Raw genomic sequence first — 18,347 nt, forward strand, 5'->3', positions numbered from 1 at the left:
AAGAAGCACAATAATGAGATTAATTTGATGAGCTTTAAAGTACAGAAAAAAAAAATGCGACATGTGCGTTCAGCTTTCCAGGTGTTGTTTTTACAGGTACTTTTGAAACTAAGTTAGCAAGTTTATGTTGCTAACTTAACTTAGCTATAGCTTTAACATTGCTCCTTTAAGAAGGCTCCTTATGTAAGCCCGTGACACCAGAAGACTGGGTGTTTTTTTTTTTTGCTAAAGTAAAATTTTTGCGTGGTGGCTCACATTTCCAAATGTATGCGACCTGAATGTGTGAACTGCAAACAAACTAAAAGTGTCCCGCATGCGCAGTAGAGGACGCAATAACGTCACACGTATCAAACATGCTAAAGTATTTGTGCATATTAGCTGATCACCATCCCCAAACCCAACGAATACCGCAAGCCTGTTGTATTTGATGTTTTTCAGCCACAAAGCCGAAAAGAAAGATTTTTCTTCGCTTACTGCCTGGTCAAGCCCCAGCCATTTTGCTGTGGTGAGCAGAGTTTGATGATGATCCTCTTTCCTTTCTGTCCGTCTTTTTCCAGGTGTTGGGTGCTGATGCTGTAACCAGCGCGAGGAGCTGAGAAGCCCCGGTTGATGCAGTGAAGTGTTCCAGTGGGATAAACACAAGCAAAGAAGGTAGGGAAACAAAAGACAGTGAGCAAAAAAACGCATTATTTTTTCGAGCGCTGGCTCACTCTGCGCAGCTGCTGAGCGGGTTTGACCCGCAGGCCAGTGAGCGTCCCGTCACTCAAGGGCAGTTTGCAGTTTCCAGAAAGACTCTCAGAGGGTATAGAGGAAGCTCGAATTGGTGAGTTAATAGAAGTTGGACTTGGCAAAGAGAGCGAGCGCTGTGTCTTTGCTCAGCTGCTGAGCTGTAACAGGAGGATTCTTTCAGTGGGAGCTGAAAGGAGCCAGGAAGACTTAGCTCAGCTGCTTGGCTCCCGGTCTAAACCAGGTTTGCTTTTCATGCCCATGTGGTCACAGAGATGTGTCTTCATTGAGACTCAAGGAGGCCCCTCGGCTTGGTTCCTCCTCTTTGCTCCCCGGTTGCGTAAGAGGAATTATTTGCTCCACTTTCACTCTGGCTATCTAGAGGTTGTGTCTGTTTGCATGTATGAGAAACTACTTCGACCAGGAGCCAGCGATCGCACTTCCCGATTCCAAAAATGTCGTGCCTCAATGCTCCAACAGTCAGTGATCTAATGACTATTATGCAATGCGTGGCCCCTATTGCCTCCCGCCTCGCTCTTAGACGTCTTTACACCCAAGGGCCACCAGCAAGAGCAAGTGGCCCCCTGACGGAGATGTCCTGTGACAAAAGGAGGCCAAAAAGTCAGGAGAGTGCTGCTCAGTGGTGAAATGGAGAAGTGAGGCAGAAAGGAGAGCTGCAGGGAATATTTTTTGAGGAACCCATCATGGTGTCAGAAACTAAAAGAGAAAATGAGCTTTTCAGTGCAACAGAAACGTGAGCAGCGACAGAGAGGCATCAGAAAGAGGCAGAAATTAACAGAGCCTCGGGTCTGCGGCGAAAACCTCGACGCTGCACAGCATCGTCCTCTGGACAAGGTGTGAACAAAGAAAGAAAGAACTGAGCAGCATCCGGGTCGAAGCTAATAGAGAAAACCACAGGGCTTTAAATAGACGTTGAAAAGAGAAGTGCGAAGTGGACTTCACACTCAAACAGAGGGAGGAAGAGAGGCACGAGTACGAGTTTACATCCGTCTCCAGAGAGGCGGCGAGTGGCAAACCGGAGCCGCTGGGGGACTCTGAGCTGGAATAACTGGGGGGATTTACTCGCGGCGACGCTTTCAGAAGGCACAACGAGAAAGTAAGACAGGAGGAGAGAGTTGGAAGAGGAAGAGGAGCATCACTGAGAGGAAAAGAGGGTAAGACGACAGAGAGTCTGTGAGATTCTTTTCTAATTTCCTCTGTCTGAAGCTCGACATGCCGTGCCCTGGTGATTGCCACGAGAGAGGTGCAGTTTAATTTTAAAGACACGCATCACAGGTGGTACAACAGCGACCGTTTGTGCAAGCTTCACACCGTTTTCCCCTCCATCCTCGGCTGCGGCGAGCAGACGGCATTGCCAGGCCAACAGTATCCTGGCAACCATGCGCCGAGCACTGCTCTGGGGATGGACCTCCTGCTGCTCCAGTCTAAGCTTCTCATGTGTGTGCTGATATGTGTGTGGATACCTCTGACAAAGGGAAACATTGCGTCACCTGGTTTTAGTCACTTGTGGTCGAGGATGTGGTTCGAATCTTCTCGACTCGACATCACGGCCCCTCATTAAGTCTCCTGTTCATGTATTCTCCAAGGCTATAAGGCAAAGTTGGATAAAGTGTGGGCTAAACTCGTGTGTTAGAGCAATGACTCAGCATGCAGAGGTACTTCTTTGCTGATGCAGATGCAGAAGGATATTTCAGGAGGCATGGGTATCATCGGAGATGACGCAGGACGTCAATACCGTCCGGCTGTGTCTCGGTGCTGCATTGCGACCCTCGCTCTCGTTGAGTGGTAATGAAAAGACTGGGCCTTGTTCTTTTTCTACACGAGGGACGGTGGCATCTCATAAACATGCTAATGCTGGCTGTAAATCCTTCCTCCATGGACCGATAGGCCTCTCCCGAGTGCTAACATAGCACATAAAGTCAGCAGGGGAAGTAAAGCCTTGGCTTCTGTCACCATAGTCCTCCCTTTGTACAACAAGAAACACAGATTTTACATCACAGAGCTTTGTGTCTGTTTTTGCCGTACATGTCCCAGTTTGGTTTAAACTTTCTGGTAGTGAATGCTCCTGTTCCTCTACCTGCTCTAAAGACGCTCGGAAAGACTTTGAATCTCAGCAGTGTGATACCTTACCTTCAGTGCCTTGCAAAACTGTGCATGACCTTTGAACTTTTTCACATTTTGACATGTCACAATGACAAACCTCGATGTATTTTACTGGGCTTTTATGACATAGACCAAAACTAAGTAAATTGTGAAGAGTGCGGTGCTGTTTTCTTCTGATACCCAGACTCAGATGCCATGTAATCAGTGAATAAGATCTGCCTGCAGTAGTTTTATGTGGCAGAATGAATTTGGCTCAGTGCTCAGAGGAACTAACAGCATCACAAGGACCAGGATGAAGGTGTGTGAGGTTTAAAGCAAGATTACAGGACAACTGTTAGTCATGCAGTCCACATCTCTGCTATTGTTTAATACGAATAAACAAGTTGGTTAGACTTGATGAGAGGACAGATGAAGCTAAATAATCTCCAATTTCCACACCTTCCCAACTCAGCTCCTTCAGACTAGCCATCAGCAATTAGCAAACATATGATTGACCTGCGCTTCTGATGAGCTCATCATGGAAACTATTTCTCAGTCCAGTGTTCCTAAGAACTGTTGTAAACAGAATAATGGAAAGGTGTTGTTATGATGACGTGCTTAAGGCGATGTGTCAAAAAGAGGAGGAGCTTCTTAAAGAGACAGAGGCCCAATTTCAAGGCCTCAAATTGAAAAGTCCAATTTCTTTTAATTTATGTTTGATGTATACAGTATTTTTATAACAGCTGAAGGTAACATAGTTACTTATCTGTGCTATAAAGTTGTACTATGTATCCAGAAAATAAGTAATACTGCACCTTTAAATATAATTCAGAATCTTTGTGAAAACTTTAAAATGAATGATCACATTCACGTTTAGTTTATTACTTCACAATTAAAGACTACATTTAGTCCGTCTACTCTTGAAATCCCAATGAAATTCATCCTTATGAATATAATGTTGCAAAATGCACATGGATACTTTTGCAAAGCACTGTACTTCTCATGCTATGTGTTGTTTATTTTAGCTCTGGCATCTACCATGTTGGTTCAAAGGTAAAAAAAAAAATCTCTGGAAAGCATCTATAGACCACACTGCCTATAAAAACCATTAGATGGGAGCAGTCTGTATACGGCAGGTTTTTATTGGGTTACTATAGCAATGTAAACGGATTAAGACCACTGCCCAGCTCTAGTGACTCTCAGTAAGTGAGCTAAATGATTCGGCGCTGGATTTAGACCACGCTGTAAGTGGATACAGCATATTGGACATAAACTGTGATCAGTGTCACTGATGGCTGGAACGTCTGCTTCCGCTCTGGAGATGCTGCCTCAACAGAAGGACGGAGAAGACGAGGAGAACAAGGCAGAAATGCAGACTGGTTAGACGAACCCGAGGTGTTCTCCATGTCTCTGCTGTGTGTTGGTGTGTTTTCTTGCGCGCTGCCAGGTCCTGTATGCATTTTGTTGTTTCCTCCCGTCCAGGTCGCTGGCCATGGGGAACCTCATTAAGGTCCTTGGCAAGGATTTAGAGAACTGTCCGCATTTTTTCCTGGACTTTGAAAGTAAGTGAGCGCCAGGGTGTGTGTGCACGTGTCCGTGTGCTTGAATTGTGAGTGTGGAGCGGAAGGTGGTGCCGTGGGAGGTCGGTGGCCGGGTACCGAAGGGAGGGCAGGGAGGGAAATGTTCGGGTGTGAGCTGCTGAGTCGGTGATGGTGTGATGGAGTGTTGTTGAGGGTGTTGTTTCTCATTATCAGATGCTCTTCAGTCCCACTCTCACTCAGATAATTGTGTAGATACCATTATTAGACATCATCATTTCTGGGAATCAGAACAGAATCACCGGCAGCAGACAAGGCCTGGGCTGACATGGCATTCTAATGCCCCAAACAGAAACACCTTGATTTCATGGTAATACAGCATTCACAAAAAATAAAGTCCTATAATCAGCTTTGCTTAAAATACACATAATGCTTTTTTGGGGTTGTTGGGACAGTAGGAGTACCCAGAGAAATCTCATGTGTTCCCTAAAGCCAGGACCAGGAAGCTACATTTTATTTGTATAATTTTTCAGGCTGGAGTTAGCAATTATTTTAGTGATCATTTTATCCCATCAAATATTCTGACAATTAGTCAAGTAATCCAAAAATAAATGGGCACACTATGGATATAGTCATTTAAACACTTACAACATTCAAAATACATAAAATAGGCAAATAAACAATTCAGTTACTTTTCTAGGTAAGAACTGAAAAACTGTATTGCTTAAGTTACAATAAAATTGCATTGCTTAAATTTAGTGCACACGATTATTTGGTTAGTAAATTAGTTGTCGAGTATTACACTCGACAACTAATTGTTTCAGCCCTAATCAGTTTTAGCTATTCACATTTTGAGACAAATACAAAAATGTGTAAAAAGTATTAAAAACTTACCAATTGCTTGTTGCTAGGCTGCCAGCACCTCCTCTGGACTGAATATGAATTCACAGGCGTCTACGTTAGTTGTTGCCATTCAGTAGACTGTGTCTGTATGGATATTTAGTAGGTAAAGATTGTGTAGATTTTTTTTAAGCTCAAGGAAAAAAATCTGAATTTAGCCTTTTTAAGTAGCGAGTTAGCTAGCTCATCAGGGAGCTAGCAGGCTACATCTGTTTAGGGCTACACCTTAAACAGATGTACAGAGTGGTGAAAAAGACTAAATAAAAGCAAATAATGACCAATTAAATTTTTCTAAACACCTAAAGTAGTTTTAGACTTAGACTTAGACTTAGACTGACTTTATTGTCATTTTGCATGCACAGGGTGTATACAGAACGAAATTTCGTTGCATACGGCTCAGGACAATGTTTTGTCCTGAGCCGCAACACCTGATGTCAGGAGCTTGACAAGGCCATGTTAGCTAACTACTTTAGCCACTTAGCTACCAACATGATTAGCTTCACTTGTCTCATAAAGTTAAAGGGAATTTTCTTCCTTTTACCTTCATACACACCTGACTGACAGCTTGCAGCTTCAGGTGAGAGGTGGGGAAGCAGAAAACTGGACTTTTGAAGACAATGATGTAGCTACCTTAAAACCAGCCTTTGCCTATCATAGAAAAGTATACAAGCTTTATATTTAGGAGGATTAGATATGTGTTTGAGGTCTTCAGTTTTTTTTTTGTCCCCACAAACTAGTGTACTCCAGGGATTTAGCCATGCAGTTATTGTTTCCATGCAGGTTTCTATGCCGCGTTGGTGAGCAACATGAGAGCGGGACTGAAGATGCTCTGTTGTCAGTGTTGCCATGCATCACCCAGGCCTTACTCCCACCATGCCATTCCAACAAACCGCTCTCTCATCCGGTCGCCCACCTCCACCACGCCGCCTCCTGCACGCCACACACATATGCGGCTCACACACACACATATCCATACACCCGTGTGCGCACAACCCCCCCTCCACCCTGACACGGCCATCCCCTCATCACCCACAGACTTCTCCCCTCTCTCTGTTCCAGGGGGCTCATGGGAAACCTCCTGAAAGTGCTGGCTTGCGCCGAACTTGAGCATGGGCCAATAGTTTTCCTTGACTTTGAACGTGAGACCATCAGCTTCTTATTTTGAGTTATCCCTTTCTCTTTGTTGCCTTTCCCTTTTATTTCAACACCATTCCATCCGCCTTAGCTAACCATCGTACCATCTCTACTTCCTGGTTCCCCCCCTTTCCCTCTGTTCTGTTTCCCCTCACTCTATCTTTTCCTTTCACGGACTGGCATTTTTGAATCATTTGGCTTCTTTTGAGAGAATCCCTCAAAAGAAGGGACTGCTATAAGATGGTAATCAATACGCTTTGATCGTCGCAGACAGAAAGATGAGAACAATTAAGCAGCAAATGTCAGTCCTGCGTGGGTTTTTTGTTGCTCGCCGATGACAATGTTACACACAATCTTTCGTCATCCGAGTACATCCTCCTCATTCTCCTCATCCTCCTCATTCTCCTCATCTCCTGCTGGATGTCGGGTCTTCCTGCGTGTTTGCTTTCCACTAATGCGGGTGTATGAGAGTGTGATGAAGAGGCTGAGAAAGAGAGAATGACTGTGGAGAAAACTGTTGTGAATACAATCACTCGTGCTCCTTCTTCCCCCACTTTAGAGGCTGCAGTGCAAAAATCATCCATCCTAACAAGATCTTTGACGCCTTAAAGTTGATTGAAATCAAACGAACTGCAAAGTTATTTCCATTCTCACTGATCAAATATCAGTTTTCTTCTATATTAGTTATTACTTATGTTGCCTGGTAGAAACTTGACAGGACCAAAGAGCCTGTTAGGATGTAGATGCACAGGGTGGTAAAAGTATTTTCCTCCTTAAAGATTGTATCTGTTTTTAATTTTTTTTGTTTTTTGGTCACACTTAAATGTTTCAGATCAAGCCAGTTTTAATATCATGAAAAGCTCGGTAATGCAGTTTTCAAACGAGGTATTTCATTTGTTACGGGGGGTAAAGCTAGCCAATCTGTGAAACCATGTGAAAGTATATTTGCTCACTTTGGTAAACCATCAACTAGCTGTATTTTACCACAGTCTGTTTTATTAGTCAAACCCAAGTCTGTAGAAGCAAGAAACAGAACCTGTCTGACAACATGAAGTAGGCTAACACGCTCCTGTCTGCCAAGACTCCAGGAAACCAGAACGAGAACAATTAGAGAAGAAATAAAACAGTGATGAACCTTCTCAGGACTGGCCAGCCTCCCATTGTTCCTCCAAGATGAAAAGGACAAGAGTTAACAACTGAACAAAGACGAAGAAAGTGGGCAAAATGGTTTTGGTGGCTAAAACTGCTGTTTACCAAAATAAAAACCCCCAAACACAAAGACCCATCTCATGTTTATTTTATTCAAATTGGAGGGTTTAAGAGGATGGACAGCATGTTTAAGGAGATGGCTCAGCATCTTACTGGGATTTATGGGCATTCTTTGAGTAGGCCACTCCAAAACCTTTTCTTAGTGTCTTGTTTTTCCAAACCATTCAGACGCAGACTGGCTGGCGGGCTTTGGATCATTGCTCTGCTGAAAAACCCAAGTCCGCTTGCACTTAAGGTCACAGACTGATGGTCAGGCGTTCTGATTCAGGATTTTTCTGCTAGAGAGCTGCATTTATGGTTCCATCAATCACAGCAGGTTCTCCAGAAACCGAAGCAGCAGAGCAGCCATGGACCTCGTTTGACTGTCGGAATGATGTTCTCTGAAATGCTGTTAGCTTTGAACACAACTTCCAGAAGGTTCAGCTTTTGTCTCATCAGTCCACAGAATATTTTTCTGAAGGATTTTGGGGATCACCAAGATGTTTGGGGTTTTTTTTTTTGGTGCCAAATAAGTCTGGAAAGTTTTGGCCAAAATCCCTCCAAAGAGGCGTAAAAGACTCAATGCCTGTTGTCACTTGATAGCAGTTGTTACCACCAAAGGTCGCGTAACAACTTATAGGTTTTTCACACAGGTTCAGGTTGGTTTGGCTAGCTTTCTTCCTCATTTACTCAGATTTTCCTCGTCTGATGTTGAAATTTACTTGACCTGAAACGCTGCAAGTACGTCATAGTGTTGGGGCGAGGGGAGGCAAATACTTTCTCACAACGCTGTATTTGCACTGTGTCCGTTCATATCCTGCCCTTTCTTTGCCACCTTCCCCCCTTTAACAGCTGTCTTCCTCCTTTTCCTCCTCCCTCGCCAGCTGTACGTTAGAGCAGGAGCCGGGGGAGCTCACTGCTGCTGGCGTGAGACGTCAAACTGTCAAATAGGCTGAATTCCTCCCCCCCGTTTCATTATGCATGTGATTCACTCGACTTCAAAAGCAAAAATGAATGAGTCAGAGTAGGGAATGGCAGCTTTAGAAGACCCCAATCCCTCCTCATCCACCTCTGTGCCATCTGTGAGCTCTCTCTCTCTCTCTCTCTCTCTCTCTCACTCTGTGTTTCTTTCTCTCTCTCAAATCGGGGGAGGCACTCACCTCTGTCACACAAGTCTGGTTTGAGCCGACCTTTGCTTGAAAAGTTAACCGCAGGGCTGTGTTTGAATGGCTGCAGGTGACATTTTGTGGACAGCTTTTTAAAAGTTTTAATCATGACAACATCATGCTTAAAAATGAACATTTTAGAAAAAGTTTTACCATAACGATGCACAAAACTGGGGTTTTAAAGCCACAACATTGGGTAGAGAGATTTGCGTTTACATGTGAGTTTAAAATTACACACAAAACAAATTTTGCACAATAAAATAATTTCAGGAGTAACTCTCTGTTTCTTGGTAACACACCCAAAAGAAAAACAGCCAATCACATGGCAGCGGCTTACCTACACCTCCAAAACAGATACCCGCACATCATCACAAATCACGACTGGATTTTTCCAGCATCAGCTCCATCGATCCACTGCTGCAACCTTTAAGGTTTCTGGGCTGCTACAAGATTGGGGATTTCTCTTTTTCCCCCCCCGTTAAATTAATAACAAACAAACAAACAAAAAAATCATGACAGAAACAGGATTATTCCGATCCGTCACACTGGATGAAAGAGAACGAAACTTTCTGGTGGACGACACCGAGCAGCTGGGTCCGTTCGGATGACGATATCCTAAACGTGGTTATCTGATGGAAAGAATAAAATGGAGCTTTATGGTGCAACAAATCGATGAGTAGAGAGAGGAGCGAGCCTGTCAGGCTACTTGTTGCTTCCTCCTGTTTTATCTCGGCTAAACTAACGAACACACTTCGCTTACAAGAGGGATTCCTGCTCCTCCCGTTTAGGTCTTCAGATTGGTTTGTTATCGCTCCCTAATTAATACCTAGTTAAGACGGCGTGTTGTTTATCCGGAGAATAAAGGAGGCTGTAATGAGGCGTTATAAAAATAGTCAAGGTTGCGGCGCTTAATAGGGCGGCCGGTGTGTGCATGAGGACGGGGCACATTTCCCATGACTGCTGGCTCTCGGCAGGGCGGCTGCCATCATCATCGGCGGCGCTGCGGCCCGGGAAAACACTCCCTCACGTTCCACCTGAGTCACACACACAGGCAAGAAACCCAAACGGTACCATGACTCAAAGAGAGCACGTCCTGATCTTTACGTCCACTCACCATTAAAATAAATGCTAGAGTGATTCTGGTCTTTTAATGATTCACTTGAAACCTTTTTAAATATATATATATATATAGGTGGGTGTGATTGCACGACTCACATGTACGCAGCTGTTTTCAGTCTCTGCTAGTGACAGGTCGCCTATTTATTAACTACACACACACTCAAACACACTCGCCGGACCTGATTGCAGTTCATGTTTTGCAGCTTTTGGGCCTGGAGAGAACCCACGCACTCGGGGGAAGGCCAGGATTTGTGTTCAGCACACACAAGCAAAATTCAAATAATTGTGTAAGCAACAATTAGGAGGGAAAATTTGGAGAGTTTGGTTTTCTCTAATCCACACCGGTTCAAAAATTAAACGTATAGTCAAATTTAATACTTGGATACATATCCTTCGACAAGTTGCAGAGAAATCCTTTTTGCCTCTATACCTCCAATCGGCTTCTGGCATATCTCTGGAGAATATTTTGTTATTATTATTATTTTAGTAGGTAGGACTCCAGATACAGACATTTTGACACAGGCTGTACATTATTAATGGGGATTAAGCAGAAGCTTAATCTGCCATTATTCATTCCAAAACACATTTTAATGCGCTAGGTATCAGGAGCTGCGTTTCCATTCATTTTAAAATTGAATTGTATGTCTTTATTTGAGGCAAACTTGTAAAAACTGCATGATGAATTCAGACTTGTGCACCTGATTCTTATTCCTAAAATTCACCCAAGTAGTTCATTTGAACAGAAAAGTTCATTTTCTGTTCAAAGCAAAGTTCATTTTCTGTTCAAAGCCCCAAACGAATAGGAAATTTAAGCCAACGATGAGGCTCTGTGCCAAAGCGTACAAGAACAGAGCCGGTCTGGATATTTTCTTCCTTTAGCAACTAACTTTAAAGACAAAAAAGTAAAAAAATAAAATAAATCTGCATCAGTCCACAAAATTGTTGGATAGCTATAAAAGTGGTAAAAAAAAAAAAAAAAGAAGAAGTATAAGATAATTACATGGATTAGAGGAATGGACAGTTGAGACATATTTTCAGTCCAGCCTCCCAGAAACTATAACTCAGATAAATCAGTGTGATTTACTCCATTTGGTTTGCAGTGTGTAGTCAGACCTGACTGTGTGACGGAGGGCCTCCCAAACTAACCTCTTGACACAGTTTTAGTAAGAAGTCAGTGAGTGACTCTTTAACTCCCAGCCCAGATATAAACCTCGATTTGATGAAGTTCTGCAGCCTCAGAGAGAGGAAGAGAGAGAAAACTCAGGGGGGGGGGGTTCTCGACCTTCTAGGATAATTTTTGCTCTTTCTTCCTCATTAACCTCCTTCTCTCCTCTTTTTTTTACCCCCTTCTCTCGCTCTTGGACTTCTTTCTGTGAATACGTTCATCCCTCCTGTTCGCCTTACATCACCTTCCTCCCCCCTTCCCCCCGATCAGATGCCCAGCCCACCGAGGCGGAGACGGCCGTGTGGAACCAAGTCAGCGCCGTGCTGGAGGAGGCTCACGGGATCCTGGCCGAGCTGCAGTCCTACAACGGCGCGGGGCAGGAGATACGAGAGGTGCGGCGCGGCACACACACACACACACACACACACAGAAACAACAGAACGGTTTGGACTGAGAGCGTCACATATGGAGATGACAGATACAAATATCCGAGTGACAGTGTTTAAAAAAAACATCAAGAACACAAAAGGTTTTGAACTTTTGTGTTCTACTCTAACAAGAAGGACAAAGTTTGTCCTTCTTTGTCCTCAAAGGAGGACCAACTTTGAGGTGTTTTGTTGGGATTTTATGCAAAGTCAGGTTTTCCCACAGAGTGTCATAAGCCTGGCGGGCCGCCTGGCTAAGTTTATTTACTTTAGTTTTCTTTTTCCTGTTTGCCTTTATGCGGACTTTATAGGTGGTCTGTAGGTATTGTTAATAATGTTTTCCAACTACACATAATTACTCAGTGATATTTTAAAATTTTCTTTCAACTTTAAACATTTCTGAACTCCAAAATACAGCAGGCCGCTGGATGACTGTCCTAGCGCCCCTTACCTCCAGGCGTAGCAAGTTTGATTTGCAGTGGGAAACCGTGAAAGTGAATCAATATTACTTTGTAAAATCACTCATCGCTGCGAATAATAATAATATTTGGGAAATCTCTCTACCAGTTTTGCTCATTCAGCTCGTTCCGCGTTGCAAACTGTGGAAATCTCAGGCAAACTGGATGGACGGCCTGGTTGAACACTGATTTGAAATCTTGCCACAGATTCTCAATTGCATTTTGGTCTGAAATCAAACTAAACCGTTACCTGTGGTTTAGACTGTAACTGTTGTCATATAGCTAGCTCAATATTTTTCTGTTTTGAAACTGAAAAAAAAGGTTCATATATATATATATCTACAGTATATATATATCTATTTATATTTTTATATATAGATAGATACGTTCAGGGTTTATTCTCAGTTTTTGGTCCACAAATGCTACATGAAGGCCAAAAAGATCAATTTCGGTCTCGTCTGACCGAACACCTTTTCCCACGTGTTCTGTATCCTCCTGGAGTTTCTTTTACAACCCAACCCACTTTCATCTTCACGACCTTTAACTGTCGTGTTCCTCGGTCTCCTTGACGTTATTTTTCGTTCGCTGATGTTCTCCGAAAATCTACACACAAGTGGGCTGCAGATGCTTTTAAATAAATGAAATATCTTCCTTCCACTTCCCAACTATTCTTATATGAGATACACAGAATTTTGCTGCAACGTGAAATAAATGTAGAGCGGTTTTATGGGGTGTGATTACCTTTGGTGGAAACTGTACATCAGGCATTAACGTCTATCAAAAATGTTCTGCTGATAACTTTCTTCTAACTTCAGCTACGAACGCTGAATCATTTCTGCTCTTTGCTGACACTGAGACTTTGGAGGAATACTTTTAACCACAAAAATCCATCAGTCCGTGTTTCGCCGGGGCCTGGTCGCTTTTTCATATTGCATCTTCAGTCAGCAAAGTGTAGCAGCGGCAGGGCTGCTGCTACATACAAATACAGTTAGAACAATACAAAAATAATTCATTTAAATTAAAAGTATGACTATAGTTGTGTACTTCTTATGAGAAATGGACTTACGTATCACCTTGTAGCCAAAATAGCTCAAGGATTTCCCTGGAATTTGATTGGTTTAGTGCAGCAAACTCAGTTATTTAGCTGGATTCGTTGGGAGTCTCCCAACACCGCTGCATCTCAGTGGTGTTGCAACCTTAATTTGCATCTTGTTAGAACTCAATATGTGATGCTGTGCTAATTGCCCCAAAGGCAGAACAGAAAGATGTTTCTTTCGCGTGAAACACGGCTTGAGGGTGTAGATGTGAAGGAGTTGAAGCGGCTTCTGTTTTCCTGCTGCCGTCCTGCAGGCCATCCAGAACCCGGGCGACCTCGCTCTGCAGGAGAAGGCCTGGAACGCCGTCTGCCCCCTGGTGGCCAAGCTGAAGAGGTTCTACGAGTTCTCCCTCCGATTGGGTGAGACGCTTATTTTCTGCGTGGAAGAAAAAGAAAAAGAAAGAAAGAAAAATCATCTCAGAGGGTCGCAGAACACCAAAAAGTAGATTTATGAAACATACAAGGAGGGAGCTTTTATAACTTATTTTAGTACTAGTACATGTTACTTACAAATCTAAATTAGCAAACTAATAATAAAGTTTTTATTAAAACCTCAACTTTTCTTATTGCTGCTTTTCTATCTTGCTGCTGCACCTGGCTGTGCTGCAGTTTTACCTCTATCATGTAAATAAACAGGAACAAAGGTTGAGTTTCACTCTTAGCTCCTGCAAAAGTTTACATCTACATTCATGTTACAAAACTTAGGACACTCTACACCAGCGTGTGTGTTTTTCTAATATACTTGGACGACATATGGATGTTTAAGAACAACTGCAAACAATATCGCACAGAAATTTAAACAGGAGGGAATACTTTTGAAATATACTTTCTTCTGGAATAAAAAGTTCATTTCTATGCGAGACATAAATCAGAACACATTCACTCCAACTTCAAAAAGACCAAAGTTGCGATGTTTCGCTTCAGCTGCGTGCAAAGCTTAAACCTTGAACGTCGGCAGATCGAAAAAGTCGTCTGAAAGAAGAATGTGGAAGGGTGTAAGTCTGGCAAGTAGGTCTCAAAATCATTGGAAATAAGCCACTCCGATGTTTGGAAAATAGTCTACAAGCAGAACACATCCAGAAGAGCAGCCTGAGAGCAGACGGCAAGAGGCTGAATGAAGACTCCAAAAAACCCAGAATGTCCTCGTGGAACCTGCAGCAGAATCTACCGGATTTCAGCACAATCAGAAAAAGGCTGCACAAGTTGAATTTTAATGGCAAAAGTGTGCAAACAAATGTGAAACCAGCTGTAAAAAAAAAAAGAAAAGAAAAGTTAAAGCAAAAGCAGAACTGATACCTTTGACATTTAAATGACCCGAAACATACCAGCAAGTCCACCGAGAAGAGGCTGGAAACTAAGGAATGGAAGGTGTTGGTCCGAATCAACGTCTGGGTCTGACTGGAAATGGGGATTTACATGCAGATGAAAATAAAAAACAACCCTCAAACATGTGAGAGCTGAAAGTGAGGAGCTAGTTGAGCTTTACTTGGTTTAGGGTAAATGAATACAAGCACTGCAAAAACAGAAAAACGTACAAAGGTTTTTTTTTTCTCCTAGTTTCTAATGTAAATATCTTCCTACACTTGGGATAAGACAAAACTAACTCATTAAGTAGCTTTTCAGAGAGATACAGGAGCTTGTTGTAAGTAAACAATTCCTTAGAATTGATGAGAAAGTTCTAGTTACACACGTACAAATTTTCATCAATATTAAAGAAGTATTTACTTAAAACAAGCTCCTGTATCTTGCTGAAAAGTTATTTGTAAGTTAGTTTTGTCTTATATGAAGCACACTAAGATGTTTCAACTGCAAACTAGACCAAAAATACTTGCTAAGATTTTGTGTTTTTGCAGTGAAATTGGTCAGTTTTGGGTGCAAAGTTGGAGGGGAAAACGACAAAACGGGAGAAATGAGATGCAAGAACCGCATTCATACAAACACACAATATAACTGACTGATGCTTGAACAATGTTTCCCCTTGTAGACCTGACGTCTCTCCGGGTGGGGTCGGGAGCCTTCAGGTTTTAGACGCGTCCCCTCTCCACCATATATAATACTCCATGTCACATTTGTTTGAAATGCCAGGTCCGTTTAAGGAGAGGAACATCTAAAACGAAAAGAATCAAGCTTCCACCAAAAGACAAAGTAGTCAGATGTCAGAACCGCCATGCAAAATTTAAATGTACTTTTATTTTTTAGTCCGACAGTATTCCTATAAGCACTCGCCCGAAGCGCAGCAGCGTCCTCGCCAGGATCTCCGCAGCATCCTGCCCGAGCCGCCAGGCAGCCGTTGCTAGGGAAACAGCTCCACACGGCCGTCCGGTGCTGAAAGAGACGGGGAGAGCGAAGCAGAGTTCAGCCGCCGCCTCTGCTCTGCCTTCCAATAATACCTCCATTTCAGGGACTCGCTGTTCTCAGCTTACCATAAAGCGAAGGCCTGGCTAATAATTGATGAGGCTGTTATCAGACCTCAACCTCCGCCATGATGGAGAGGGAAGCGGCCTGGATCGTTCAACGATCCGGAGGGTCCGCCTCTCGCTTTCTGCATCCTGAGCTGATTTTCTCTTTATTCTCCACTTTTTGGTTCCGTTGTGCAAAGCAAAGCGACGCTTCACGCAGGACGGAGAGCAGGGGCTTCGTGGGTTTCTGGCCCCGGCCCTTTAGATTAAACACTCTGCTCTGCCGTATTTATAGAAGGCCCTCATGCATTTTTAATGCGGCGGAAGGAGGCTTCGCTTTCGACCCGTCCCCACAGCAGGCGGCCTGCGAGGTCAGGATCTGCGGTCACATTTGCTACTGGCAGCAACACCTGAGAAAGGGCGAGACGAACGCCGTTCATTCAGTCACCGACCCGACAGGCAGAGGGACGCCGAGGAACACACACAGCAGGAACACACACAGCAGGAACACACACAGCGTCGGCTTTTTATCGCTTTTTGTCACACACCTTGATGGGGTTTTTTTTATTATCGTGTTTTCTGTAACACGTCAACACTAAGTAGCGCATAATAATGAAGTAGAAGGAAAACTCTACAGTGAAACATTGGTTTCATTTTTCTGCAAAGACTAATCTGAAAAGTGTGGCCTGCATTTGCATTCAGCCCCTCTGGGTCGGTGGTTTTGCGGAACCAACCTCTTTTTTTTTTTTTTTTTTTTCAAAATCACTTTATTTGTAAAGATTTTCAAGTACATTTATATCTGAGGACACAAAACCAATAAGGAGGTAAACAAAAACAATCCCCCCCCAAAAAAAAATTTAAATAAAATCGTAATCCTACACAAGTAGACAAATTGTAAATAGATAAATTAATAAAAGGTTCATATTTGTGTCACCTGCTCAGACTTAAGACTTTAAAGGGAGCATCATTGCTCATTCACATGATTTAACTTCAGAATGGTACCAGAAAGTTCCTGTCTCAGTCTTTCAATCGGTACCAATATCGATGCCGATACTTTGTGTTATTCAAGTTTGACATATGATCAGGATTTCTCACCTCTAGGCGTTTTTGTGGGTTTGTCTTTAAATTATTTTGTTAAAAACCTGGGACAGAATTTGGACAAAGTTTTGTTTTTGCAAAACGCTCTAATAACATATTAACATGATTTTTGAAAAAGATAAGCAAAACAAACGTGTGCATTTTTCCCCTAACCAAACAAAATGAAAAAAATAAATCATAATTTGAGAGCAAATCAAAACGAAATCGTTTTTCTGAAGTAGAGAAACTACAATATAAAAATAAAATAAAACTTCAAGATGGAACTTCAAACTAAAGCATCATGCTAGTTTCGATCCAATACCGATACCGATATCGACTTATGTCGTATAGTGAACGTCCCACTTTGTAAAACTGTTTATGTCTTTGTTTTAAAGCGAAATGAACAGAATTTCAAGACTGAGTTTGAAAGGTCTACTTTGGAGTTTCTGAGCTGTGGCTTCACTTTTGCAGAGAACGCCCTGCGCAGCCTGCTGGAGGCGCTGACGAGCCCGCCCTACGCTCCCATGCAGCACCTGGAGCGAGAGCAGGCGCTGGCCAAACAGTTTGCAGAGATCCTTCATTTCACGCTCAGCTTCGACGAACTAAAGGTCGGAAAGAGTCGCTTTTAGAATGAGCTCCACGGCAGAAATCTGACGCGCGTTTCGATTTAGTGACACCTTGAAATCGATTCCGTCCCATTTCCTGTCGTGCAGATGACAAACCCGGCCATTCAGAACGACTTCAGCTACTACAGGAGGACTATAAGCAGGAACAGGCTGAATAATCAGCAGGTGAGATCAGGACAAAGCCCACCGAGGCAGAATGGGTTTGCTTTATTAATAAGTCAATATTCCATCTGAGAACTCAGTAGTAATAACGGAGTCACAATCGTAACCTGTCACCAAACTGTTGCATTTCTTCCAGCTGGATGCAGAGAACGAGGTAAACAACGAGATGGCCAATCGGATGTCTCTGTTCTACGCCGAGGCGACACCGATGCTGAAGACCTTGAGTAACGCCACCACCAAGTTTGTTTCAGAGGTACGGTCCATCAAAGGTCAAAGTTTAAGTGACAAAGCCCCCCCCAAAAAAAAAACACAAGTAAAGTGATTAACAATGTTTCTGGTTTTGTTTTGTTTTTAATAAAACATGTAGTGACCAGTGAAAAGTTTAGGGGAACACAGCCAACAAAACAAAATAAAAAAAGAAAATTATTTCTTTATTATTTTGTATTTATTTATTTGGTTTTACATCTTCATTAAAGAAGATGACTCTTTATGTCTTTTTATGACATTAACTAGACTCTCAGCATTTTTCAGGAGGGGGCCATGGCCTCCCCTGGCCCACCTCTGAGGGCCGCCACTGGAAAAATGGACCAAGTATTGCGAAAACCAAGCAGATTTTATGGACTTTCAGGGCCCGATCACATAATCAATCAGTCAATTACGTTTATTGGCACATTTCAGCAACAAGGCAGTTTGAAGTGCTTCACGTCATAAAAGCACAACAGGAGTCATAAAAACAAAATACATTAAACAATTGAGAAACCAGTAATAAATATTACATTTTGTCGAGTGCCATCATCAAGATCATCAATATACATCAAATATGTTGATCAATTTTCTATTCATTATGGTTCGAAACAGTCTTAATGGTCTACACTAGATTTAAGGCTAAAGAACGCTGTCCCTAATAAAGCGGTCTCATTGTGACCTTGTTTTTAACCCAGTGTGATTCTGTTTCTGTGTTTGTTGTACATTATTCTTGATAAATGTTTAATTTGCTGATCTGGA

The 18,347-nt window shown here is 42.7% G+C and overlaps 1 protein-coding gene across 4 annotated transcripts in view; it reads left to right on the plus strand.

Moving 5' to 3' along the window:
• LOC102234312 (protein FAM49A-like) overlaps window positions 1-18,347 on the plus strand; it is a 40,399-nt gene that overhangs the window by 14,836 nt on the left and 7,216 nt on the right. The window contains exons 2-8 of one of the 4 annotated variants that reach the window (XM_023344856.1): window positions 558-651; window positions 4,312-4,391; window positions 11,370-11,491; window positions 13,333-13,438; window positions 17,026-17,162; window positions 17,268-17,345; window positions 17,479-17,595. In XM_023344856.1, the coding sequence (XP_023200624.1) occupies window positions 4,322-4,391; window positions 11,370-11,491; window positions 13,333-13,438; window positions 17,026-17,162; window positions 17,268-17,345; window positions 17,479-17,595 (630 nt within the window). In that variant the 5' untranslated portion in view covers window positions 558-651; window positions 4,312-4,321. Of the gene's footprint in view, window positions 1-557; window positions 652-1,167; window positions 1,902-4,309; window positions 4,392-6,326; window positions 6,407-11,369; window positions 11,492-13,332; window positions 13,439-17,025; window positions 17,163-17,267; window positions 17,346-17,478; window positions 17,596-18,347 lie in introns of those variants that run through there. The other 3 variants (XM_023344855.1, XM_023344857.1, XM_023344854.1) reach the window with 3 other exon arrangements.

The sequence above is a fragment of the Xiphophorus maculatus genome, chromosome 13 (genome assembly GCF_002775205.1).
Source record: "Xiphophorus maculatus strain JP 163 A chromosome 13, X_maculatus-5.0-male, whole genome shotgun sequence".
In the NCBI taxonomy this organism is placed as follows: domain Eukaryota; kingdom Metazoa; phylum Chordata; class Actinopteri; order Cyprinodontiformes; family Poeciliidae; genus Xiphophorus; species Xiphophorus maculatus.